Source organism: Mustela lutreola, chromosome 2, assembly GCF_030435805.1.
Source record: "Mustela lutreola isolate mMusLut2 chromosome 2, mMusLut2.pri, whole genome shotgun sequence".
Lineage (NCBI taxonomy): Eukaryota > Metazoa > Chordata > Mammalia > Carnivora > Mustelidae > Mustela > Mustela lutreola.
Genome location: NC_081291.1, coordinates 382,391 through 407,510, shown reverse-complemented (window position 1 = coordinate 407,510; position 25,120 = coordinate 382,391). Strand labels below are relative to the sequence as shown.

Sequence of the window (25,120 nt, the reverse complement as noted above, 5' to 3'; positions counted from 1 at the left end):
CAGGGGCGCGGGGGCTGGGACCTTTTGGTCCCCCCACTTGGGCCTCCCATCCTGAAGCTGGACCCCCAGCACAGACGAGATGTCTGGCTGGGGGTGGGCACTGGCCGGCCCCAGAGGTTGCCAAAGGCCAGCCAGCAGAGCCAGGAGTCTGCATGCCGGCCTGATGGGTGGGCTGGGGCGGCGGGGCGGGGGCAGTTGGTGGCCCCCATACCCAGGCACACGCCCTTCCCCAGACGTGCGGTCAGCCTCTGCCAGCGGGAAAACAGGGTCTCGTCCTAGGCCTCCACCACCAGCTGCTCCCAGGGCGGGCGTGGACTGCTCCAACAGGCCTGCCCCGTGCCTCAGTTTCCCCCGATGCAGTCACTGTTGCGGAGACCCGGCGCACGACGCGTGGGAAACGGATGCCCACTGTGGTAGCGGCATTGGGAGCGCCCGTGGAAATGCCCTCGTAGGCTTCTGTCTCCCCAGCCTGAGTGCGGGCGGACCCAACCCCAGCCACCGGGCCGTGGGGGCAGCTGGCCCAGGACAGGCTCCCGCTGGCCCTGGGCTGTACGCTTCACCTTCTTCTGCCTTTGTCACCGTTTCTGCAGGCAGGACGTGAGGCACCCGGTCAAGTGTGCCATGCGGGCGCCCTTAGGCCCTTCCTACAGTTCCACCGTGTTAAACATCCCAACACCCCAGAAAGAAGCCTCCTGACTCTTAGCGGCCCGCCAGGCCCCCGCGCTTCCTGTCCTGGGATGAGCCTGGTTTGGACGTGTTGCGCATGTGGAATGCCAGGCCACCTGGCCTCCTGTGACCAGCTCTTCAGGGGTAGTTTCTATCCGGGAACTTGGGCGGGTCCTCACCCGCCCTCAGTGTGTGCACCTACAAAGCGGGTGGAGCCCCCCGTGGAGCCCCCCGTGGAGCCCCCCCCGGAGCTGGGGTTGCAGAAGCAGCCGCACCTCCCACACCTCTCAGCAGGGTCTCGGGAGGCCTGAGATGCAGGACCCCGACGGGGAAAGAGAAGCAAGGCTGGGGCACATAAAGAAGGCCTTAGGGGGCGCCTGGGGGGCTCAGTGGGTTAAAGCCTCTGCCTTTGGCTCAGGTCATGATCCCAGGGTCCTGGGATCGAGCCCCGCATCGGGCTCTCTGCTGAGCCGGGGTCCTGCTTCCCCCGTCTCTGCCTGCCTCTCTGCCTGCTTGTGATCTCTGTCTGTCAAATGAATAAATAAAATCTTACAAAGAATAAAAATAAAATAAAATTAGGAAGTCTTAGGATTACAACAGAAAGACAGATGGTCCCGTTTCGAGACCCGCAAAGCAGCTGAGTGGACACTGCCCACAGCCAGGATGCAAACGGCCAAGGGCGGCGAAAAGATGCTGGAAACGGGCGCCGGGGAGCAGGCGCAGCTGGGCGGAGCCACAACTAGACTCCGCCCTGTCCCCCCCAGGACGGCCCCAAGGAGAGACCTTGGAACGGGTCTCTGAAGGCCGTGGGGGACCGGGGCCACAGACACTGCTGGGGGACAGTCTGGCCGCTCTCAGGAAGATCCGCGGAGGACACACCCCGGAGCAGTTTAGGGCCAGGGACGCGGACAGACCGGTGCGCATGGACGCCGGCGGCCACCAGAGGGTGGGAACGGCCCCACATGTCCCTACGCCGGTGATCAGATACACGTGCGGTCACACGCGGGAGCGGCAAGGAGCCAGGCGCCAGGCGCCCCGCGTGTGGCCCCGGGGACGGACCCCGAGCCCACGACACGCAGGGAAGGAACGAGACAGAGGCGGCCTCGCGGGGTGTGAGTGCACGTCCAGGCCAGGCTCCTCCGTGCGAGGGGAGGGGCTCGTGCGGGGCCGGGGCTGGGGACTGACAGCTGATGAGATGGGGTCTGTTTGGAGTGATGGAATGTTCTGGAATTCGACTGTGATGATGCTTACACAACTCTGTGAAGATATTAAAAAACCACTGCATGGCAGTTTAAAACAGCTCATTTTTTTAAAGCTTTTATTTATTTGACAGAAAGACACAGCAGGAGAGGGCACACAAACGGGGAGGGTGAGGGAGAAGCAGGCCTCCTGCTGAGCAGGGAGCCCCATGTGGGGCTCGATCCCGGGACCCAGGGATCATGACCTGAGCCCAAGGCTGATGCTTCACTGACTGAGCCACCCAGGTGTCCCTTACAACAACTAATTTTTAATTTATTTTCTTTTTTTTCGAGATTTTATTTATTTATGAGAGCGAGCGAGTGTGCGCAAGCAGGGGGAGTGGCAGGTGGACGGAGGCGGAGGGAGAGGGAGAAGCAGGCTTCCTGCGGAGCAAGGAGCACGATGTGGAACTTGATCCGGGGACCCTGGGATCCTGATCTGAGCCGAATGCAGAAGCTTAACCGACCTAGACACCCAGGCGCCCCCAAACAGCTCATTTTTTAAAATGGGTTTATTTCCAAGGTGAGACTGAGAGGTTTGAGAAGGGTGGTGGCCCCCATGGCTCCGGGACACCAGAGTGTCTGGAGCTGTGGGGGGCTCTTCCAGGGTGCTTTTCCCCTCCCACGGGCGGCTTGGGGAGTGGGTGTCAGGGTGGAATGCTGTGGTCGTGGGGGCTTCGGCCAGGTCCTCTCCAAGCCTCATGGTGCAGTGTCCCTTTCTGCCCATCAGGCCTCTGCCTCCGTCCAGGGCCCTCAAGTCTGCTTCCTCCTCCCCTCCTGATCCTGCCCGTCCACCCTTTCCTCTCCCATGGACCAGGCTGGCCAGAGCACAGTGGGAGAAAGCTCCGTCTGTCCCCACCTGGGAGCCCTCAGGGTCCCGGCGCACCAATCCCCCAGGAGCTGCTGTGAGTGAGTTAGTACGGGCGTGTTTCTGAGCAGCACGCCCTGTGCACAACCCTTCTTTCCTGCTAAACCCTCCTGTGGGTCCCTAGTGTCCCAGACATAAGTCCAGGCTCCCCAGCTGGGCGATGTGCCCCCAAGCCAGGCTTTGCCCATCTCCACCACCGGGGATCCGATGGGAAGAAGGACCTCCACCCAGGACCCTTAGATCCCCCCCTCACCCTCTCCCACCCACCCCTGCGATGTCGGGGGGCCCCAGGACAACCCTTCCTGCTCCTGCCCCCCAGGAAGCACCCAAGAGAGATAGCCCCATTTCCCCTTCTCCTCCTGCCTTTGGAGGGCTGTTTGTGGACACCTTTCGACACTGGGATTCCGAATCGCTGCCCTCGCTCTGCCCCTGGCTGGCAGAGGAAACCAACACCCACCCGAGGTTTTGGGGAGGTGGGCCAGCCAGTCCGATGCAGCCCTCGTCACGCCCACTTACAGGTGAGGAAACTGAGGCCCCGGAGAGGTGGATTTGAACCCTCTGGAGCTCAGTCTTCACCACACAGACCATGGTCTTTGAAAGCCCAAGGAGCTGCCTCTTTCAAAGCCGGAAGGGTCCAAGCCACAACAGGGATGGGGTCTAAATGGCTGAAGAGAAATAGACCACAGGCGACAAACAGTAGGCGCTCAATTAATGCAGCCCCCACCCTCTGTTCCCACGAGGCGCTTAACTTCAGGATTAGTCAGGGTCTGCCCACGTCTCAGTGGCTCCCCAGACACTCTACAGGGTCCAGTATACAGTGGGCGCTCAAGAGTTTGTGAATAAATGAACCGGGTAAAATCCTGCCGTTTGAGGCCTGGCGACCTCGGACAGTGATTTAAGTTCCCTGGGGCCTCGGGTGCCCCATTCGCAAGATGAAGGGTCAGCCAGTCCCTACCCCACACGGTGTGCGTGGGAAGGGGGAAGCGCCCGCCAGCCCCAAGCGCCGCCTTGGTGCGCACCCCGCATTCATCGCGAGACCCGTACCTGGCGCCCCGCATCCCGGGGCGTCGTGCCGTGCGCCTCGGCCCGCTGGGAGCCTGGCGAGGGGCCTGCAGACCCGCAGAGCAAAGGGCAGACCCCGGGCGGGCGCGCGAGGCGGGGTTGGGGGGCACGGTAGGGACCCGGACAAGCTCGCCGGGCCTCTCTAGTCTCCAGACTGCGCCGGCGCCCGGGGCCCTCGCCATGGAAACGCGCCCCGGCGAGCGGCGGGCCCCGGGGAGGGGGCAGAGACCGGGCGTGGGGCGGGCAGAGACAGGCGGAGACCCCGCGAGACACACGGAGAGCCGGGGACCCCGGGACCCAGACACCCCGCCCCGCGCCCAGCGTCCAGGGGGCTCCGGAGGCCGACGCGAGGGGCCCGGCAGGGGAGGGGAGCGCCGAACCCGGCCCTAGTCCGTCCCTACGGGGACCCGAGACCCCAGAGACCCCCGAGGTCCCCAGACGCAGGAAGCGGGGGCCCGGCGCGCGCCTGGGGAACCAGCCCGGCGACGGACGCGCGCGGCGCCCCCGACGCGCCGAGACAAAGAGCCCCCGCCCCTCGCGCCGCACGTAGGCCGTCGCGGGCGCGGGGTCTCGGGCCCGGCGCGGCCCCCTCCGCTCCCAGCCCTCGCGCGCGCCGCGCCCCTCCGCCCCCGCGGGGGAGGGGCCGCGCTTTGTGCTCGCCGCGCCGCAGCCCCCGCCCCGCGCGCCCGCCGGCTCCGCCCTCCGAGCGCCCGCGCGCCAGGTGAGGGGCCTGCGGGCGGAGGGCCCGGGCCGCACCCCTTTTCCGGCCGCCGGGACCCTCCTTGCCCCACCCCGGGGGTCCCCAGCCCTGACGCAGCAAGAGGGGCCCCAGCCGGCGGGGGGGGGGCTCCTAAATCCGGCCGGCCCCGCCCTCTACTGGGCCCCTGCCCACCCCCCATCTGCGGTGCATGGCGGGGGGGGGGGGCGTGCGGCAGCTGGATTGTTTGGCAGCGCCGCACTGCGCGGCGGCGGGGAGGGGGAGGACGCAGGGGCACCCCTCTCCCCCAGCCTCAGTTTCCCCGGGGCGGTTCTTGCGCATCTGGGCCCGCCCCTCCCCCGCAGGCGCTGGGCACCGGGTCCCCCCCAGCCAGGGCTCGGCCTGCGCTTCCCCTCCTCCAGCGCGCCTTTGTCCCCTCCAGCCACGGCCTGTGGAGCCCGCGGCACCATGATCGCGACCAAGGAGAAGAATAAAAGCCCGAAGGACAGCATGACGCTTCTTCCTTGCTTCTACTTCGTGGAGGTGAGGGGGGCGGGGGGCGTCGTACCGGTGGGGGCGGGGCGGAGGCCCCGGTTCCACACGCCCTCGGGGGCCTCTGCGGCTCAAGGACAGGGGTGGGCACAGCCAGGGTGCCCGGGTGTGGCGGGTCAGAGGAGTCGGGCTGTGCAGGCCGAGTAGGAGTTCGGGAGGCACAGCCGCGTGTTCCGGGCTAAGGAAACAGCCTGGGTAAATGCTGAGGAGTGGCACCTGCAGACTCTGGGGTCCCGGTCGGTAGCTCACCTGGCGGGAGTGCGGGGAGGGAGGGCTTGAGCAAGGCCCCGAGGCCACCCGGTGGCTGGGCTGCAGGGTCCTCCTCCCGCGGGTGGGCTGTGAGGCCTCGGGGTCTGAGTTCTCAGCCTTCCTCTGCTAATGCGGGAGGTTGGCGTCGCACAAGCCTCGGGCGGAACAGGCCTGGCACACGGCGAGGGCTTTACGAGTGTTTAGGAGAATAGACTTGCCATGCAGTCAGGTGGCACATACTCAGTGCTGATGACGGCACAGGGGAGGTTGGTCCAGCCTGGGACACATCCTGTGGCCATATCTCCCCTGCTGCATCCACCCGGGGCGTGGGTAGGGGGGAAGCCCCCCCATGGAGGGGTCCAGGCAGGACCCCTGGTCCTGGGCAACACCCCTCCCCCGCAGGGTCACAGAGTCAGTGGCTTAGGGCCAAGCCATTGGGTCCCTCCACAAGGAGCAGAAACTGGTTGTTTTTCAAATTTGCGTTCAAATCCCCATCTTCTTGGATCACTGCAGTCGTCCTCGCCACCCCTCCCCCCGCCCCGATCCTCCAAACCCCCCCACTCCGGTCCTCTTGCCCCCCCCCCCCCCGTTTCTCCTCACGCCCCCCCAGGTCCTCCTCACCTGCATCCTTCCAGAGAGTTCCACGCCCACTCAAATCTATCAGATCTGAGCCCTTCCCCACCACCTTTTTATTTATTTTATTTTTTATTTTTTTAAGATTGTATTTATTTACTTCACACGGACAGAGATCGCAAGCAGGCAGAGAGGCAGGCAGAGAGAGAGGGAGAAGCAGGCTCCCTGCCAAGCAGAGATGCGATGCAGGGCTCCATCCCAGGACCCTGGGGTCAGGACCTGCGCGGAAGGCAGAGGCTCAACCCATGGAGCCCCCCAGACGCCCCCCTCCCCACCTTTTCAGACAAGCTTCTGCTCGTGGCTGTTTCCCGGGGAGCCCTCCCCTTGCAGCTCAGGGCGGCTGCACATTCAGGACTTGTCCCAGACGCTCCTGGGAGGAAAACCCTTTGGTCTGCCCCACGTGAGTTTTTCTGCAGATCCCACCCCTGGGGACGGGCCCCAGAGGGCCCCCCACCGTGGAGGCCAGGCCGTTTTATGGGGCGCCTGTGCCCGTTACCACCAGGCATCAGCACTGCGTGCTAGTGGCCCTCGCAGGCTGACGAGTCGGGTGCTCGCAAGGCCCCATGTCTGCGCAAAATTTGCTTTTCTCCGATTGTGACTCTTCCCTGTGTTCACACACACACACACACACACACGTCCGGCGGCGGGGCATCGTGCTTTGTGGGCCTTATATGCTCCTTGGTCTCCAGGTCTCCAGATGCAAGAAGTGGGTGCACAGAGACCCTCTGGGGGTGGTGGGCTACGGAGCGGGCCTTGCCAGCAGGTGTTGGTGGCGGGGAGGAGGCTGGGGCAGAGTTCCCCAGCGAGAGCCAGGCAGGTGTCACGGCCGCAGCCACACCGCCTGGGAGCTTGGAAAGCCATGTCCGCAGAGCAGGACAGACCCATGGACGCTCTTCCCAGGCCCTGCCGGAAACCCTGTCCACTGTCCACGGCCGCCCCAGTCCGATGGTGCTCATGGTTGCGGAGGAGAGAATAACTAAACGCCCCGCATGTGCTGGGTTCTGTGTAGGCGCTTCCTGTATACTCAATTCATCCAGTTCTGTCCTGAAGCCCTGAGAAGTGGTGATTAGCATTCCCGTTTTCAGCCGAGGGAGCCGAGGCAAGGGGATGGCGGAACCAGGATTCAAGCCCCGCAGAAGACTGGGGCCGTCGCTTAACTGCCTTGGGCCTCACTCCTGCACACAGGGAGCACTCAATAAGTGCTCCTTGGACAAGAGCCAACTCCTTAACAAGGCCAGCTTTGGTGCTTTTTCCTCTGGAGACCCCCAGTCAGGGCTGGACGGAGGGCCAGGACCCCCGTGAAAGTGGCATCGAAGGCAGAAGTGAACTCGGAGGCCTCTCTGGGCTTCACCTGCATCTGCTTCGCCATCCATGAAATGGAGAACGCTACTTCCTGGGGCAGCCAGGCCACCCTTCCCCCCGGCGCCCGCGTACCCGGTCCCCATAGTGCCAGCCCCAGCCTGGCCCCTGTGGGTGCCCTGGTTGGAGACCCGTGGCCCAGAAGGGAGAGCCAGTGTCCTTCAGGAGGTCCTGCTCAAATCTGAGCTCAGTAGCTGCGAGCGCCGGGGGGAGTGGAGGATGGCTAACAGCCCGCCGGATGGACCACAGGGACAGATGGCTGCATGGGGAGCGATGGGCGGCGGCTTGGTGAGCAAGGGTGGGGTGACCCTGGCTGCTGCCCCCCAGCTCCCCATAGTGGCGTCGTCCATCGTGTCCCTCTACTTCCTGGAGCTGACGGACCTCTTCAAGCCGGCCAAGGTGGGTTTCCAGTGCTACGACCGCGCGCTCTCCATGCCCTACGTGGGCACCAACGAGGAGCTCATCCCGCTGCTCATGCTCCTCAGCTTGGCCTTCGCCGCCCCTGCGGCCTCCGTGAGTGCCCGGCACGGGGCGGGGGGAGGGGCGGGGGCCTGGGCTGGCCTGCGGGCGCCCCGGGGCCGAGCCCGGCTGAACGCCTTGCTGTCGGGCAGATCATGGTCGGCGAGGGCCTGCTGTACTGTGCGCAGTCCCGGCTGTGGGGCCGCGGCGGGGGCCCCGGCGGGGCCGAGGGCAGCATCAGCGCGGGGGGCTGCAGCTTCAACTCCTTCCTGCGGCGCACCGTGCGCTTCGTGGGTGAGTCGCCCCCCCCCCACCCTCCCTCCCCGTCCCCAGCCCCGGCGCCTGACCGCGCTGCCCCGCAGGCGTCCACGTGTTCGGCCTGTGCGCCACCGCCCTGGTGACCGACGTCATCCAGCTGGCCACGGGCTACCACGCGCCCTTCTTCCTGACCGTGTGCAAGCCCAACTACACGCTGCTGGGCACGTCGTGCGAGGCCAACCCCTACATCACACAGGACATCTGCGCCGGCCACGACACCCACGCCATCCTGTCTGCGCGGTGAGCCGCCCGGCCCGGCCGTGCGGGGGGGACGGGGGGGGGGGGTCGGAGCGCCCCGGCCCGCGCTCACCCGCCGCCTCTTCCAGGAAGACCTTCCCGTCGCAGCACGCCACGCTGTCCGCCTTCGCGGCGGTCTACGTGTCGGTGAGTCCCGGCCCGCCCCCGGCCCGCCCCCTGCCCGCCCCCGCCCGCGCTCTGACCCGCCCCGCCCCGCCCCGCCCCCAGATGTACTTCAACTCGGTCATCTCCGACACCACGAAGCTGCTCAAGCCCATCCTGGTGTTCGCCTTCGCCATCGCGGCGGGCGTCTGCGGCCTCACGCAGATCACGCAGTACCGCAGCCACCCGGTGGACGTCTACGCGGGCTTCCTCATCGGGGCTGGCATCGCCGCCTACCTGGTGAGGGGCGGGGGAGGGCGACCCCGTCTGGGGAGCGCCGAGCTGGGGGCGGGGTCCAAGGGCGGAGGCCGGCCCCCAGAGGGAGGTCCGAGGTGGGGGGGCGGCCCGAGGGCGGAGGCCGGCCCCCAGGGGCGGTCCGAGGTGGGGGGGCGGTCCGAGGGCGGAGGCCGGCCCCCAGGGGGCGGCCCGAGATGGTTGGAGCGGTCTGAGGGCGGAGGCCGGAGGTGGGGGGCGGCCCGAGGGCGGAGGCCGGCCCCCAGGGGGCGGTCCGAGATGGTTGGGGCGGTCCGAGGGCGGAGGCTGGAGGTGGGGGGCGGTCCGAGGGCGAGGCCGGCCCCCAGAGGGAGGTCCGAGGTGGGGGGGTGCGGTCCCCAAGGGATGGTGGGATTGGGGAGTCTGTGAGCAGGGTGAGGCGGACCCCCAGCGAGGAGGTGGGAGGGGGTAGGACTGGCCTTGCGCTGGGCGGACTCTGCTGGGTCTCCTTCCTTGGGGTGCGGGAGTCCGAGTCTCAGGGGCGACTTGCTGAGTGTTTAGAGCACGAGTGGCCTGACCAGAATTTGTCGCCCTGGGGAAGGGGTGGGAATCCGCCCTCTGAATCTGCATCGAGGGCCAGCCTTCTCCCCTCAGACCGCCTCGGCAGGTTTGTTGCCCGGTGAGAAGTCTGGTCTTCAGCCCCCGCCTCACCCCCAGGCCTGCCACGCTGTGGGCAACTTTCAGGCCCCAACTACAGAGAAGCCGACGGCGCTGGCCCCGGCCAAGGACGCGCTGCGGGCACTGACCCAGCGGGGCCACGACTCCGTGTACCAGCAGAACAAGTCCGTGAGCACGGACGAGCTGGGCCCACCCGGGCGGCTGGAAGGCGGGCCCCGGCCGGTAGCCAGAGAGAAGACCTCCCTGGGCAGCCTGAAGCGGGCCAGTGTGGACGTGGACTTGCTGGCCCCACGCAGCCCCATGGGCAAGGAGAACATGGTCACGTTCAGCCACACCCTGCCCCGTGTCAGCACACCCTCGCTCGATGACCCTGCTCGCCGCCACATGACCATCCACGTGCCCCTCGACGCCTCCCGCTCCAAGCAGCTCATCAGCGAGTGGAAGCAGAAGTCGCTGGAGGGCCGGGGCCTGGCAGGGCTGCCGGACGAGGCCAGCCCTGGCCACCTGCGGGCACCGACGGAGCCCATGGCGGAGGAGGAGGAGGAGGAGGAGGAGGAAGAGGAGGAGGAGGAGGAAGAGGAGGAGGGCGAGGAAGGGGGTCGAGCCCCACCTTCACTCTACCCCACCGTCCAGGCCCGGCCGGGGCTCGGGCCCCGGGTCATTCTACCCCCGCGCTCCGGGCCGCAGCCGCTGGTGCACATCCCTGAGGAGGGGGCGCAGGCGGCCACGGGCTTGTCTCCCAAGAGCAGCGCGACCGTGCGGGCCAAGTGGCTCATGATGGCGGAGAAGAGTGGGGCGGCGGCGGCCGCAGCCTCCGCACAGCCCCACGTGGCCAACCCACCGCGGCTGCTACAGGTGATCGCCATGTCCAAGGCGCCGGGGGCGCCGGGCGGGCCCGGCCCCAAGCTGGCGGAGACCGCCTCGTCCTCCAGCGCCAGCTCCGACTCCTCGCAGTACCGCTCGCCGTCGGACCGCGACTCGGCCAGCATCGTCACCATCGACGCGCATGCGCCCCACCACCCCGTGGTCCACCTGTCCGCGGGGAACGGGCCCTGGGAGTGGAAGGCGGCGGGCGGCGCAGCCAAGGGCGTGGAGGGCGAGGGCGGCTACGAGCTGGGGGACCTGGCTCGCGGCTTCCGCGTGGGGCCTAAGCCGCCAGGGGTGTCCCCCGGCTCGTCCATCAGTGACGTGGACCAAGAGGAGCCGCGCTTCGGGGCGGTGGCCACGGTGAACCTGGCCACCGGCGAGGGGCTGCCCCCGCTGGGCGCGGCCGATGGCGCGCTGGGCCCCGCCAGCCGCGAGTCCACGCTGAGGCGCAAGGCCGGCGGCCTGGTGCTGGGCGAGCGCGAGACCGCGGGCGAGGCGGAGGCTGAGAGCTACTACCGCAAGATGCAGGCGGCCCGGAGGTTCAAGGACTGATGGGGGGGGGGGGTGGCGCATGCGGGCGTAGGTGGAGGCCACAGGGCGGGCGGGGGAGGGGGGAGGCTTCACCGTCAGACAATAAAAGGTCAAAAGCAACCAGAGTCCTGGCTGAGTCACTGGTGTGAGGGCCGTCGTCCCCCGCCCCAACCCCGCACACAAGGGACGAGGTGCGGGGGGCCATGCCCCGACCCGCAGCTGGGGGTGGGGTGGCAGAGGCAGGCGGCCAGACCCTGGGCACCCACGTTTCTGGCTCCCCTGAGCCTGACCGGCCTCAGCAGCGAGAGCAGCAGTTCACGCCGAAGGGGAACAGCAGCAAAGCAGCACAGAGATCGAATGCGGGGTGCAGAGACATTTATTCCAAAGTCCAGCAGACTGGCCAGCTGCCCTCTACAATACGGACAGAAGAAAGAGCCTACAGAAAAGGTAGGAGTTGTAAAATTGCTTTAATTCGGTTCTCTCTGCATTACAAGCCGCTGGGGGGGGCCGTGGGATGCGCCGCGCTCCCCGTCACAATACTGAGCCTGTAACTGTGGGTTACCAAAATATACATCTGTGTCACCTTTATAAAAAACCATGTTTGCTGCCCCTCGTTTTACAACAGGTATAAAAAATTATAAATATGTACACCCTTGTTCCACCCCAACACGGACACTCAAAGGTCCAGGCCCGAGGGAGGGGCTGGCCAGCATGGGGTCTGCTCACAGGGGAGCCCCTTGGACCCGTGAGTGCAGGACGACGGGCAGGAGACAGTTAAGACTCGGGGGCCGCTGTCCCTCTTCCTGGGGCCCCAGCGTTAGAGGCAGACAAAAAAACAAACAAAACTTTGGTCCAAAATCTGCAGGAGAGCGGAAACCCTGAAGTTTTAAGAGCGCTTGTCCCCCCCTGGGGTGGGGGTGGGGGGACCGTTAGGTGTAAGGCATCCGGGGGGTGTCCTCGGGAAAGACCGGGGCTCCCCTGCACCGGCCCCCAGCCGGCCTGCCCTGGAATCTGGATCCTGCCCCACGACTTCAGCACAAGGAGTAAGGTCAGAGTACAGTATGCAAGGTGAGAACACGAGGAAACGGAGTACACGCACACCACTTTTATCTGGCTATATAAAAAGTTACTTAAAACTATCTCTTTTGCATATAAATGAGATTAGAGTATTTGGTCAAGTTGAAATATTGCTGGGCACAGACTCTGCAGCTGCGTCGAAGCGTAATACAGAGGTTCTGGGGGGCGGAGCTCAGAGCTGGAGGTGGCCGGTGCCCTCGGGGCCTTGCCCCGGGTCAGGGTCCCTGGGGCTGGGGCGAATCACACACTTGATTGAACGGGTTGGGGTGCCGGCTGGACCCTGCAGCTCACAGCCCCCCGCTGCACCAGGCACATGATCCCACGCGGGAGGCCCCCCCCCACCCACAGAGGGGCTCTGCCAGAGCAGTGGGTTGTAAGGCACAGGAAAGCCGAGTCGAGGTCTGGGAACGCCCACCCCGCAGAGGCTGCAGAAGGCACGGACTGGGGGGGCTGGGGGGGGGGAGCAGGGCGCACTGTCCGCTAGTCCCCGAGAGCCTGAGGCCGGCACCCCATCTCCCCAGGGTAAGTAAGGTGAATTGGATTTAATTTTTTTAAAAACAGGTAAACTGATTTCTCTTTTAAAAAAATAAAATCTCTGGTCTTTTAAGGTCACTTCAGCTGCTTTTTAAAGTGGCTTTTCTCTGGAATGATGGAAGTTGTGGCCGGGCACCGGCAGGCTGGTCCACGGCAGCCCTAGATGGTGGACTTGGAGAAGGAGACCCTCAGGTGGTGGTTCTCGCCCAGGTCATGGTTGTGCAGGTCGATGAGCGCCTGGATGGCCTCCTCCACGGAGCCCATCTGGATCAGCGCCATTTTGCGGTCCTTCCTGGGGGCCGGGGAGTGAGGGCAGTGAGGACGGGCCTGGGGGTGGGCCCGAGGGCAGAACAGGGCTGGGGGGGGGGGGGCAGGGGGCACTCACTGGAAGAACTTGAACCCCTTGACGATCCCGCCGTTGCTGGAGAAAAGGATCTTCAGGTCGTCCTCAGACACCGAGGGCCTGCGGGGAGAAGGGGGCTGAACACGGCTGCTTCCCAGGACAGCCTGAGGGGCCCAGGAAGGACGTCCAACAGGCGCGCCCCAGCCCCAGCCCCTCCCCTAGCAGTCGGGCAAGTTCTGAATACAATCGGGAGAGACCCCCCTCAAACCGCGCCGGGCACCTACGGGATGTTGGAGAGGTGCAGGGTGGCTGAAGGCGGGAAGATGTTCTGGAAGTTCTTGGAGCCCGGCTTCTTGAAGCGGTGCAGGGGGGAGTTGCCGTAGTCCTTGGTGAGGCCTTGGTCCTCCTGGCCCTCACGGGGCAGCTGCACATTCTGGTGCTTGGACAGCGTGATGCGCACCGGCTTTCCGTGCAGCTTGTGCCCGTTGAGGTGGCTCATGGCTGGGGGGGGGGTGCAGGGGTGGGATGTGTGTGACTGCAGGTGCCCTGGGCACCGGCCCGGAGACACCCTGCCCGACCACGGCCCCGGGCCTCGCCGCCTCACCCAGCTGCGCCTGGCTCCCGTCGGCCATCTGCACCAGCGCGTTCTCCTTCTTATTGAACAAGATCTTCACCCGCTGCACGTCGCCGTACACGCCTTCAAGAGCACAGGGACAGGCACTGAGCCGCCTGCAGCCCCGAGCCGCCTCCCCTGCCAGCACCCCCACCCCCCGCCCCGCGCACCCCGCAGAGGGCCGGCTCTTCCCGAAGGTTGCTTATTCTGCCTTTGGGCCCTGCGTCTAGCACAGGGAGCGTGACCAGGAGGACTACCTTCAGCAGAGAAGTCCTGAAATCCAGGAAAGGCCGATGGCCAAGAACCATCACTTTAGCATGCTACCAACACGCTTTAACTCTTCGAAAAGCATGCAGGGCAATAAACCATGCGTCTACGCAGTCGGGGAAATACGCAAACCGAAGGCAAGCCACGTAACGAGGCCCAGGGCCCAACTGCAAACTCATAGTACATCTTAGGGCGTCAAAAATAACCTCCATTAAATGAAAACAAGGTAATAAAAGTGTGAATGATAACATACCGAAAAGAATAAAGAGGCTTTGGGGTGTGACTCTCTTTAGAGGACAGCAGAGCAAGGCAGCGAGGGACAGGGAAAGGGAGAGGTCAGGGGGCGAGACGCCAATCGTCCACCACGAGGAGGCAGCCCCGCAGGCGTGCAGGTTGATGGATGATGAAGTTGTCAAGATGTTAATATTCAAGGGCAGGTTGGTTTCCGGAGAGCAGGGTTTGAGGGGGAATTTTGTTTGTTTATTTATTTATGGTTTTGTTTTGTTTCAAGCAACAACAGGAAGCAGAAGAACCGTGCAGTCAGTTGGCAAAGAAATTCCGGATCAGGGCAAGAAAACAAATTGGGAAAGGGGAAGGGGAGAAAAGAAAAAAAGTAGCAAAAAAACACAGGTCAGTAAATACATAAGAAATACGAGCGCTCCATCAGTCAGATCTACACACATTACAAGTCACAGGTTCACCTCGCAACACAGCAGGAGAGGCCCTTCCCCGAGGCGGGCAGGAGACCGGGGGGGGGGGGGCCGCTGCCTCCTGCGCGCCCGCCGGACGGGCCCCTGCGCCAGGCTCACACAAGCACAAGGCGGAGCGAGTCTGTTAGTGGAGGGCTTCGCTGGCGTCGGGCCCGACGAGCCGCGGGCCGGCCACCCCAGGCCAGGAAGTCACAGGAGGGGCAGACAGATGACAGAACAGTCTGAAGTGCTCATTAAGGCCGGTCCCGACTTCCCAGAGTTAAAGACCGCGAGCCCCCGCCAGCTCACCCGAGCTCTCTAGGAGCCGGACGCAGCCACGGGCACGGGCACGGCATGGCCATCCCCCGGCCCGAGGCTGCGGGGCGCTCCTGCTCCCACGGGCTGCTTCAGACCCGCCCAATTGGGCTAGAAATTCTAAGGACCACTTTCCCGTATGGAAAACCATTTCGACTGCGTATTACGGAATTGGAAACGTCAACAAGGCGTGAAGAACGAGAGAACTCTGAGCACGGAGGAAGGAGCAGCGAGCGGGCCAGTGCAGAGGGGCTACACCGCGCCCCGCAGGGAGAACCCTGAGACCCTGGCTCCTGGGGCAGACAGGAGCCCAGCCTGTTGGTATTCGCACTAGGACCCTGAGTGTGACTCCCCCGCTTGTGCTTCCGGGACCGACAGCCTGGAAAAAGAGGCACGTACCTCGGGGTTGAGGTTGCTGACCAGCAGGACAGAATTCCCTGCCCCGGCCAGGCCTGGGATGGCGATCCGGCCCGCCGCCGCTGCCGCCGCCGCCGCGGATGGGATGGCCAGGGGGGCCAGCGCCCCGTGCACGTTAGGGACAGAGAGGCCTGGGGAGGGAAGGGCAGCCGGGAGGTCAGCAACAGCGCCCAGGGTTCACCGTCAAGAGGTGAACACGAGTCCTGCCTGTCCTCATGCAAAGGAGTCGCGCAGGAGGTGCCCGCAGCCACTCGGCCCAGTGCCCGCTGGGCAGCTTGCCGGCTTCTCCTTCCTCTGTCCACGGCACAGGTTGCACCGGGTCTGGACCCGTCTACATGCGCCCAACAGTACAACAGCTCCGCTCTGCGGACGCAGAATCGAGCCCGGGCGGGCTGTGGCCGAGCGTGCATGCAGGCGCCCGTCCCCATGCAGACGACCAGCAGGCGGGCCCCGCAGGCCTGAGCCTGTCTTGAGTGCAGGCCGGCCCCCCAGGGGGACGCTCACGGGCGCCCACGCGGCTCTGCTTACCGGACCACTTAAACGCATCTACGAGGGACACAGCCCTCCAACCACCGTGCGCGCTCGTCCTCGCCCAGAGGTGCTTTAAGGGAACCAGACCAGACACTGTGGGGTTAGCAGGTTCTCTGCATGGCCCTGCCCTATGACTGCCCTGTCCAGGCTCCTCGGGGAACCCAGAGGCCCGCACCCAGGAAGGCGGGCTCCCCCCGAGACTGCGCCCACGTCCGCTGCCCGTGGAAGCAGAGCTACTGAAAGGCGCGTGGGCATGCACGAGCGACGGTGGGGACCCAGGTCAAGTGTTTGAGTACCTGCGGCTTGAGGAATTGCAAAGGTGGGAGGGAAACCAGCTCCTGCATACGGAGAGGCTGACATTATACCAGGCGCACCTAGGAACAAACGAGACACTAATCATCGCACCCACCGCCTCGGCCGCAAGCGAGGGCTGCGTGTGTCCGTGACCCACACCCAGCAGGCGGCCTGGGCCGAGGGCTGTGTGGCCCTGCAGGGAGCAACGCACACCAACCTCCCTGGGCAGAGCCAGCGCTGCGGGGCGCCTGGGGCAGAGCCTGAGCTATGCGTCCTCGCCTCCCACGGCACACGGCGGTTCTGGGCACCCAGCCGGGCATCTTACCAAAGGCGGCGGCCATGGTCTGGTCCAGCGAGGGCTGGCTGTCACCGGAAGGCAGGTCAGGGCGCGTGTAGTCCCGGCTCTTGTCGTTGTTGTACTTGACGTTGAGGCTGGTGAGCTTGGAGAAGTCGATTCGGAGCGTGCAGCAGGCGTTGTAGATGTTCTGTCCGTCCAGCGACTGCGGGGAGAGGCCCGTGAGCGGCGCTGGCCACGTGCTGGCCGGGCGGGGATCCCAGGGCCCCACTCACCAGCTTGGCGTGCTGGGCGCTCACAGGGTCGGCGTACTGCAGCAGTGCCTGGAACTGGTTATTCTTGGTGAAAGTGATGATCTTCAGGACCGTACCAAACTTGGAAAAGATCTGCCAGAGGAGCGCGGTCAGCCTCCGCCCGGGGACCCCCGCGGTCCGGACTAGGACCTGAGCAGCCGCGAGCCCCCGGCCATCTCACCTGGTGGAGCACATCCAGAGTCACTGGGTAGAAAAGGTTCTCCACGATGATCCGCAGCACTGGGCTCTGGCCGGCCATGGCCATCCCAGCATCCACCGCGGCAGCCGAGGCCGCCAGGGCCAGGTTTCCTGACTGCACGGAGTTCACCGCCTGCAGCGCGGCCTGGGCCCGCTGTGGGGGCAGAGGGGCAGTTCCGGCCCTGAGTCCCCCGCCCCCAGCTCCCTTGCTCCCCCGCCCCGCCCCGTCCCCTGCCCGGGGACGCACTGCCTGGTTGGGCGAGCTGTCCGTCTTGAGCTCCTTGTGGTTGGAGAACTGGATGTAGATGGGCTGGCCGCGCAGCACGGGCGTCACGGACGTGTAGTAGTTGACCATGGTGTTGGCGGCCTCCTCCGTGTTCATCTCGATGAAGGCCTGGCGGGGCAAGGGCATGAGCCGCGCCCAGAGCCCCGGGGCCCTCCTGGGAATGGGGGCTCACACGGCTGAGGCGGGTACCTGATTCTTCCCTTTCAGCATCAGGAGATTGGTGACCTTCCCAAAGGGGAGCCCCAGAGAGATGACCTCGCCCTCCGTCACGTCGCCCGGGAGCTTCCGGATGTGGATCACTCTGGAGGGCACGCCCGCACTTCGGCTGTCCCCCTTGAACTTCTTGCTGTCGTTCCCATTTGCTGCAAAGAGGAGCGGACTGTAGGGCACGGAGCGCCGCGCGGGTCCCATGAAGCCAGCTTCCTGACTGCTGAGCCACAGCCAGGACAGGGCAGCCCCCACGCCTGGCATCCACCCCGCCTGTCTGACCGTCCACAGGAAGTCAGGTGAGAACAAACCGGGCTCCAGGGCGAAACAGCCAGGACCAATTCACCCAAGTGTCCTCCAAAGCAGCAGAGCACGCGCGGATGGACGGGAGGAACGCCCCCCCAAGCCAGAACCAGGGACTGCGCTCGGGGTTACCTGCAGAAGCCGAGTTACTGCTCATGATAAAGGGTCCGTTACTGACGCAGGCAGAGAAAAGCTCGTCGGATCCCCGCTGGAAAGAGAGAGGGGGTGTGTGGAGCAGAGCGAAACAGCAGAGGACCTCCCCCAGACCCCCTGTGCCCGCCTCTCTGCTCCACACTGGCTTTACGACGATACCTGAAGCTGTGACCGTTCCTCCCTCACCATGGCCACATGGTCCTAACCCCAAACACTGCTCCTCTTCCGAGAGCGGGGTAGGGGACCACCGCCCCCAGGGGCTTTGCCCTGGGCAAAGTACGTCCCTGCCATTCCCCGCTCTGCAGACCCTCCGTGTGCGCGGACAGGGCTGCACAAGCACGAGCTCACACCCACTGTCCTGGAGAGCTCAGTGTAGCCCTGCCCGTGTCAAGACTGGGGGACCATCTTCGACAACCACAGGGCCGCTGGCAGGCCCAGGGAACAAAGCCCCCTTGTCCCGTGGCAGCCACTCGGCTTGGCCACAGGAGACTGCCCTATTTTCCAGGCGTCTGAGGGAACCTGAGCCTGCCCTCACGGCTTTTGGACAGAAATACTACTCCTCAATGCAGCAGGAGGTGCCGTCCAGAGACGGGTGGGGGCACCTGGGGGAGCCCATGAGGGCCTGAGGAACCCCAAAGGCCCATTTGTGTACGCCATCTGGGACGTGTGGCCTGCCACTGTCTCTCCACAAACGTGTGCACCTGCTGGTCTCAGTGTGGCACACGTCAGACGGACCCGGGGCCTAGCAAGCAGGCAGCCGTCCCTCCCACGGAGGCCCGAGGTCGGAGCCACTCTCGACAAGAGCCACACGGGACGTGGACTTGGCTCCCACCTAACACTTCTGCCCTCTGCAGACCGGACCCCAGGATCGAGATCTGTGTCCTGGGCTCCATGACCAGGAACCAAGAGTAACTCCTCAAGGAATGTCTGGATGCAAAACCGGGAGCCAAAAGTCTCGAGGCCCAGCACCGCGGCAGGGATGGGGAAGACGAGCCCAGTCGGGCCGCCAGCAGCCTCACCCCTTCTCCCCCAAACCGCTTTTCCAGCTGCTTACGTCTCAAGAACACCGCGTCTCCGACACCGCGTCCCCACCCCTGCTCCGAACCGCCCGCTCAGCCTCGCACAGCCACCTAGGGATGCTCAGGCTTCCCCGCTGCTGGTGCTGGTGCCCGACAACCCCTCAGAACCTCCACGCCCAGCAGCCCGCGAGAGCAGCACAGGAATGCCACGACGCTTACAGACTGCCCTCGGGGATAAGGACCAGGAACGGCTGACCCACGTGGCTCAGAGAGCTCCAGCAGGCTTGTCACAACCCAGACCCAGGCCCCAGGATAGGCCGGCACCTGCAGAGGGCCTCCCAGCCCACAGCTCTGGAGGCCAACGGCCCACAGGTCGGCATCACAGCTCAGAAAGAGGAATGAACCGTTAAGACTTGGTCCCGCGCGGAAGTCTGACACCACAGAGCACGTTAAAAACCATCACCCAGCTGCCGCTGGCCTTCAAGACTGCCGAGTCCGGCGACACCTATGCCCAGGACCTAGAGCATTTAGGACACTCACCAAGGGGAGGCATGTCCAGATCCCACTAACCTGAGCCACAGCAAAGCTCCTTCTGTCTCTGGCCTGAGACCCTGACCTGCCCCCACAGGCTCACAAAGGAATCCCCGTCTGTTAGCCATGCAGCCTTAGAAAGGGCTTCTGGGCGCCTGCCTCTGACCGGGTTGGTGGGGCTGTGACTTCCAGGAGCAGCAGCATTCCTGGCCACCCTGTCCCCCCGCAAGCATGTCCTGAGGACCAAGTGCCCACCTGTCAGCTCCCGCTCCCAGCCCCCACCCCCAGGACACAGGGCCAGGGTGCTCAGCAGCACCTTATGGCACTGGGACAGCACAGGGCTCAAGGGGCGACTGCCCGCAGGACAGACCCCATGCGCAGCTGGACTAGGCCAGGCCCTCTTCTAAAGCCGGTGCTGGGAGGCCCCACTGGCACGTACCCCGGAACCCATCTAGGATCAACAGAATGAGACCCTCAAGTGTGTAGTCACTCCTGAGCTCGGGGCCGCTCTGCCGGGACAGCAGCGAGTAACCACCTCTCCCATCGAGAGCTAAAAACCTCGACAGCACCCCCTTCCCGCACAGCTGGCCACATCCTCCCCTGCAGGCTGGACACAGGTTTGAGGAGCAGCGCCGGGCAGTGCGCCTCAGCCCCTGCCCCAAGCAGAACACCCCCAGGGCTTCTGTCTGTTCAGCTCTGACTCTGGAAGCAAAGGTCCCCTGGGAACAGGATGGCCAAAGGGGGACCGCTCCAAGGACAGCCGCTGAAGAGCTGTCCCAGCTGGGGAGCGGCTCCCACGGAAGGGGAGGTCGACACGCAGCCCAGTGACAAATGCTCCAGATCAAAGTCCCTCTCCCCTCCTGCCGCCAAACAAACAGGTTTTATCTGCAGGAAGATCAGGACAGCCAGTGGGTGAAGACAAAAACCCACTTGGGAAAGTGAAACCCAGCCCAGGCATCATGGCCGACTGACCAGAAACCATCTGGCTGCCGGCTCAGGTCACCCGAGCCCCCAGCAGGGAGCTCAGGAACCTCGACCGCGGCGGGGGGACTCCCCTGGCTCCCAGCCACCCCCAGAGCAGAGCTGGGAACCGGCAGGACTCCGGGGCTCTGTCAGCCCCAGGATTCCCGGAGGTCACACACGTGGGTGCACCCAGGCCTGGTCCCCCACTGGGGGGCAGGATCACCGCGGCCCCACTTCCCCCGCCGAGTCTTCCCACTCAGAGGTGACACAACCGCTGCGCAGAGACCGCGGGGCTCTCCTTCCCCTCCCTTCAAAGAGGCTACGGAGTCCTTCGCAGCAAAAGCTCTGCGATCCGGACCACCACCAGCAGCAGCCCCGACGGTCCTCTGCCCCCCCCCACCAACCGCCCGGGGCATAACCAGACGTGGACGCGGCCCACGTCCAACCAGACGTCCCCTCAGCCCCAGTGTGCAGCCGCTTCAGCCCGGGTGGGTACAGCAGGCCCGAAGGCCCAGCCGGGACCGGTGTGACGCCGCTGGGCGGGGCCACACGGGGGCACTGGAGGCGAGCAGACGGGCCCACGCGGGTCAGCGCAGACTCGGTGCGCGAGCGTGAGGAGGAACCGGAGCCAGAGCGCCTACCTTTGTACCAACTGCTATGTCTGGGACGATGCTGTAGAGAGAAAGAGAGGACAACAGTTAGCCGGGTGTGCCGCCATCTCGGCAGGCCGGAGGCCGTCTCTCTCCCAGCGGCCGCCACCGGGATGTCGGGAGGCCCCCCCACCGCCACCAGCGTGGCCTCTGGCTGCACAACATCCCCTCCGAGGCCCTCTGCTAAGGAGACCGCGGAAGGCAGGAAGCGAGCGTCGCTCTGCGTAGCCTCCACGTGCAGAGGAGCCACCATTGTCCTGCTGCTCGCTCCCTCCCCGCAGGACCAGGCCCCGCCCCCGGGCCTGACCCCTGACTCGGAGGTTCGAGCACTGTGGTCTGTGGCACGGGAAACGGAAGCGCTTCGGGAACGTTTTCTAACGGGGCAGGAGACCAGGTCTGAGGCCCTCAGGCCCTGGGGTCAGACGTCTGAGATCTGGGGGGCAGCTCCGCAGAAGCCGTCACGTAAAATGAACGCCGGTTACTCATCAACCTGGTTCCGCGTGCCTGGCCTTTCTCCCCGCCTCAGGCGGGCTGCGCGGAAGGCGGGAAGAAAACATGGCTCCGGAGGGAGGCTCCCACAGCCCTGCCCGCCTCCGCTCTCAGCACATGCGAGGGCACTGCTGTGGCACCTACAAACGGACCAGGTCCTCGCCGACCCAGGGCATCGCTCCAGGAAGGGGTTTACCCAACCGTGTGCCAAGGCCTGGAGGCCCCGGACAAACCCACCCTGTCGTCACGACGGCCCCCAGCCGGGCCAGGGAAAGGCTGTGGCAGACTCAGACCTGGCAGGGGCCCTGGGGCAGCCCCCTGCGCCCCCCGCCTGGACAAAAGCCAGCTTCCTGCACTATTTCCCTCTTTGGTTCGGAGACCTCCTGGTTCCTGCCCTCCTGCCCTCGGGGAACCAAGCTTGCAGGACTCAAAACACCGCTGTGGTCGTGGTCACCTGCCCTTTCTCACCCGTTTGGGGTCCCTCACAGCAGGGCCTTCACCTCCCGCTACCAAAGGGCGACGCGGAAAACCTCCCACGCACCGGTTATCAACTGACTCTTAAAAAGCCTTCCTGAGCCAAAAAGCAGCTTCCCAGAAAACCGCAAAGAATGAAAAGCACGCGGCTCGGCGCGCTGACCCGGAGCGGCTCCGGCTTCCCCTCCCCGGCCGGGCCTCGCGCGCAGGTCTGCGGCGGTCGGGGGGCCCTCCCTGGGCAAGGCCGCGGCACGGCCGAGACCGTGCGGCCCGCGCTCCTCCCGCTCGAGGCCCGGATGCGAGTCAGCCCGAAACCGATCATTTCCAACCCCAGGCTCCGGCACACGTGACCCTGCAGGCGTCGCGCGCCCCGCCCGAGGCTCAGCCCAGGGGCGGAAGGAGGGCGCGCTCGACGCTCGGGATCCGGGGAGGCGAGGCCGCGCCGCCCGCGGGACCCTCCGGCTCCGGAAGCCGCGGCCCCCGCCCGCCCCGCCCCGCGGGGCAACGACGAGGCGCCCGGTCCACGCGAGCGCCCACCCCTCCCCCCGGCCCAGCAGCGCCCCAACACCCAGTGCCCTCCGACTCCGGCGCGTCGGCCCCGCGTCCCAGGACCTGCGACAAGCCAGCGCCACCACGGCCCCGGCCCGAGCGGCTGCCCCGCCGCCGGGGGCTCCACCCGCGGGGAACGGCCGGCCCGGAGCGCCCCCCGCGGGCAGGAACAAAGGGGGGGTGGGGGGGCCGGGCGCGCGGCCATCCTTTGTGGGTAGACGGGGAGGGGCCCGGCGGCCGGAGAAGGCGGAGGAGGGCCCGCACCCTTCCGGGCAGGAGGGCGGCGTCTCCCGGCCGCGCCCGGGCCCCCGGCGGGCGGGGGAGGCCCAGGACAGAGTCCGCGCGGCGGGAAAGACCGCGCACGCGCAAAGCCCAACGGGGGGGAGGGGGGACGCGGAGAGCTGCGCACGCAAGCGCGGAGGCTCGACGGGGAGCGGAAAGGGCCATACCGGGCGCGCGAAGGGGGTACGGGGAGCGGGAAGGCCCTCACAGGGCGCGCGTAGGCTGGCGCGTGCGCGCGGGGCACGGACGGGAAGCGGGAAAGGCCGCGCGGCCGCCGCGTGCGTTCGGGCCGAGGTACGCGGGGGCCGGAAACGGGCAGGACTCGGGCCCGGCCCACCCCCTCCCAGCCCAGGGGGCGCTGCCCGCCTGGCGGCCCCCGGCAACCTCCTCTGCGGCCGCGCCCCAGGCCCAGGGAGAGGAGGAACCCCGGGGGCGCCCGAGAACCCGGGCGGAGGCGGAGCGACCCGCGGCCCCGAAGATGCCCGGGCGGCGGCGAGAGGAGGGATGGAGCGCGAGGCGGCCGTCGGGGAGCGCGGAGAGACAATGCTTACCCGTCCATTGCACACGGAGGAGACCCGCAGGGGACGGAGTGGAGGCGCCGGAATAGCAGGAACCGACCCAACGGCTCCGAGTTATAGACTCACAAAATGGCGGAGACGCCCGAACACGTCCCCCGCGCGCTTTGCCCATTGGCTCCCGCCACGGGGAGGGGGCGGGGCGGGCACCGCGGGTCCCTGCCAGCGCCTCCCAATGGCTCGGAGGCTGTCGGGGGGGGTGGAGCCAAGAGGAATGGCCGGCGGCCATTGGGGAAGGCGGCCGTCCGTCAGGGCTCGAAGCGGAAACGACCCGTGGAGACGGGGGAGGGGAGAGAAGGCGGGATCATATCACGGAGGCTGAGCCAGTGAGCGAGCTGCTCTCCTGCGTGGGGCTTGCGAGAGAAGCCATCTTGAGAGTGGGTACGTGGCGAGTCAGGCGGCGGGCAGCGCGCTTTCCACCAGGCTGCCGCCATCTTGCAAATGGGCAGGGGCCGTCCACGGGGAGGGTGGGGTCGCCATCTTGGAGTCGGGCAGGGAACCTGTGAGGCTCCATCTTGCTTTAGGGCACGTGGCTGAAAAGGCTGGTTCGCCCCGAGCCCTTCCTCCTAGGTTGGCACGCGGGGAAGCGGAGGCCGCTTAGCCCGTCGCAGAGTAGCCAGGGCTCGGTCTGCGCGGCTGGTCTCCGATATCGAGAGCGTGATGTGGTGCTGGACGGCCCCCGACGGCCCTCCCGCCCTGCCCACGTTGGGGGGCTGCGCCCCGCGCGCGCAGAGCCCCGTCCCGCCGTCCTGGGCTCTGCAGGACGGGCTGCGTCTCCACTCGGCGGCCCGGGAACGTCCTGAACGTGTTCCCGAGAGCGCTGACGGCAGGGAGGGTCGCGCAGGGCCCTAGGACGGTCGCGCGGGGCGCTGCGCGCGGACCCGGGAGACCGCCCCGAGTGGACTTCGGGCGCGGAGGCCACCGCCCCGATGCCCTTCGCTGTGCGTCCGTGCGGAGGAGGGGGTTCCAGTCGGGGCCTGACCGGAGAGCGGGGAGGAGGGACCTTTGCTGCCCTGGGTGGGCGCCCTGCGTCGGGCCGGCTTCGCAGGAGCACCAGACCCCGCGCCACCGAGCCTCGACACCCCTGCGCGGAGGCCTCCCGGCCTGTGGCCCCTGGACAGGCCATCCAGCCCCAGAACCGCTAATCAGGCCTGTCTCCGTGGCTTTCGGAGGGTCTCTGACACGCTCCCGCGGATTTGCTCCCTCCAGGTCTCCCCCTTGAGCCGCGCGGTGGGCGCCACCAGGAGCCGGCTGCTGGTCTTCCTTCCCTGGGCACTGGACAGCAGCGGGGAGCGAGGGGACATGGCAGTGTCACAGCCCGGGGGGGCGGGGGGAGCGCAGCTGGCACTGGAGAGTGTAGACCGTCCGAATGGCGTTGAAAACCACTTCCCTTCACAGCCCGGGCCAGGGGTCCTGGTGCAGCGCAGTCGGCCGGCAGGCTCACACCCCCACACTGCCCGCCTGCCTGGTTCTGACCTCATTTACACAGGCCTCCTGTGTGAGGCTGACCCTTTTGGGGAGACTCTTCCCTAAAATGCTCCTCTTTCGGGCCCTTGCCCACGGCCTTTCTCTGAAGTGCCCCACGAGGTGGCGGAGGCCGTCACCTCCCATTTCCACAATGCGCTGGCACCCACTCAAATCCAGGCCAGGGTTAGGTAGCGAATCTGGCAGGGGCCAGGAGGCCACACGGGGACGGCCTGCGGCTGACATGAGGTCCTCTGTGTCTCAGGGCGCCACGAATCTTGTTGGTGGCTGGACCCCAAGGTGAAGGGGCCAGGGCCCCTGGTGAGAGTCCATACTGATCTCCAGGCTCAGGAGATCCGCAGGCTGCAGGCCTGTGACACCGTACCCTCCTGACTGGACCCCCCAGCGTGTGTGGATCAGATGGACACCCCTGACTTCAGTAGGAGCCGCCCCGCCTCCCCTCTCTCCCGCCCCAGCCCGCCAGCTGCTTCCCTCATGAATGATTCAGGGATGACTGTGG

General features: G+C 66.1%; 2 protein-coding genes across 7 annotated transcripts; one reads left to right on the top strand and one right to left on the bottom strand.

Annotated features, from left to right (window-relative positions):
* The first annotated feature begins 3,822 nt into the window (after window positions 1–3,822).
* PLPPR3 (phospholipid phosphatase related 3) lies at window positions 3,823–10,835 on the top strand. Of its 3 annotated transcripts, none has more exons than XM_059159146.1 (8): window positions 3,824–4,555; window positions 4,974–5,074; window positions 7,652–7,837; window positions 7,936–8,077; window positions 8,146–8,341; window positions 8,428–8,485; window positions 8,567–8,740; window positions 9,368–10,835. In XM_059159146.1, the coding sequence occupies exons 2-8, from the start codon at window positions 5,000–5,002 to the stop codon at window positions 10,808–10,810; spliced, it is 2,274 nt and encodes a 757-aa protein (XP_059015129.1). In that variant the 5' UTR covers window positions 3,824–4,555; window positions 4,974–4,999; the 3' UTR covers window positions 10,811–10,835. The 3 variants fall into 3 exon arrangements, with proteins under 3 accessions (XP_059015128.1, XP_059015129.1, XP_059015130.1); XM_059159147.1 differs by having other exon boundaries at window positions 3,825–4,555; window positions 9,431–10,835; XM_059159145.1 differs by having other exon boundaries at window positions 3,823–4,555; window positions 8,428–8,740; window positions 9,431–10,835.
* Window positions 10,836–11,237: 402 nt separating this feature from the next.
* Window positions 11,238–23,252, bottom strand: PTBP1 (polypyrimidine tract binding protein 1). 4 transcript variants are annotated; one of them, XM_059159152.1, is made up of 15 exons: window positions 23,113–23,252; window positions 20,759–20,789; window positions 17,584–17,659; window positions 17,131–17,303; window positions 16,903–17,049; window positions 16,639–16,809; window positions 16,440–16,550; window positions 16,195–16,369; window positions 15,872–15,949; window positions 15,027–15,175; window positions 13,877–13,910; window positions 13,348–13,440; window positions 13,028–13,244; window positions 12,786–12,863; window positions 11,238–12,692 (listed from the first exon to the last, which is right to left on the bottom strand). In XM_059159152.1, exons 1-15 carry the CDS (start codon window positions 23,118–23,120, stop codon window positions 12,560–12,562), a joined length of 1,674 nt encoding a protein of 557 aa, XP_059015135.1. In that variant the 5' UTR covers window positions 23,121–23,252; the 3' UTR covers window positions 11,238–12,559. The 4 variants fall into 4 exon arrangements, with proteins under 4 accessions (XP_059015135.1, XP_059015133.1, XP_059015136.1 ...); XM_059159150.1 differs by lacking the exon at window positions 23,113–23,252 and adding an exon at window positions 22,343–22,363; XM_059159153.1 differs by lacking the exon at window positions 15,872–15,949.
* Between the last annotated feature and the right edge of the window lie 1,868 nt (window positions 23,253–25,120).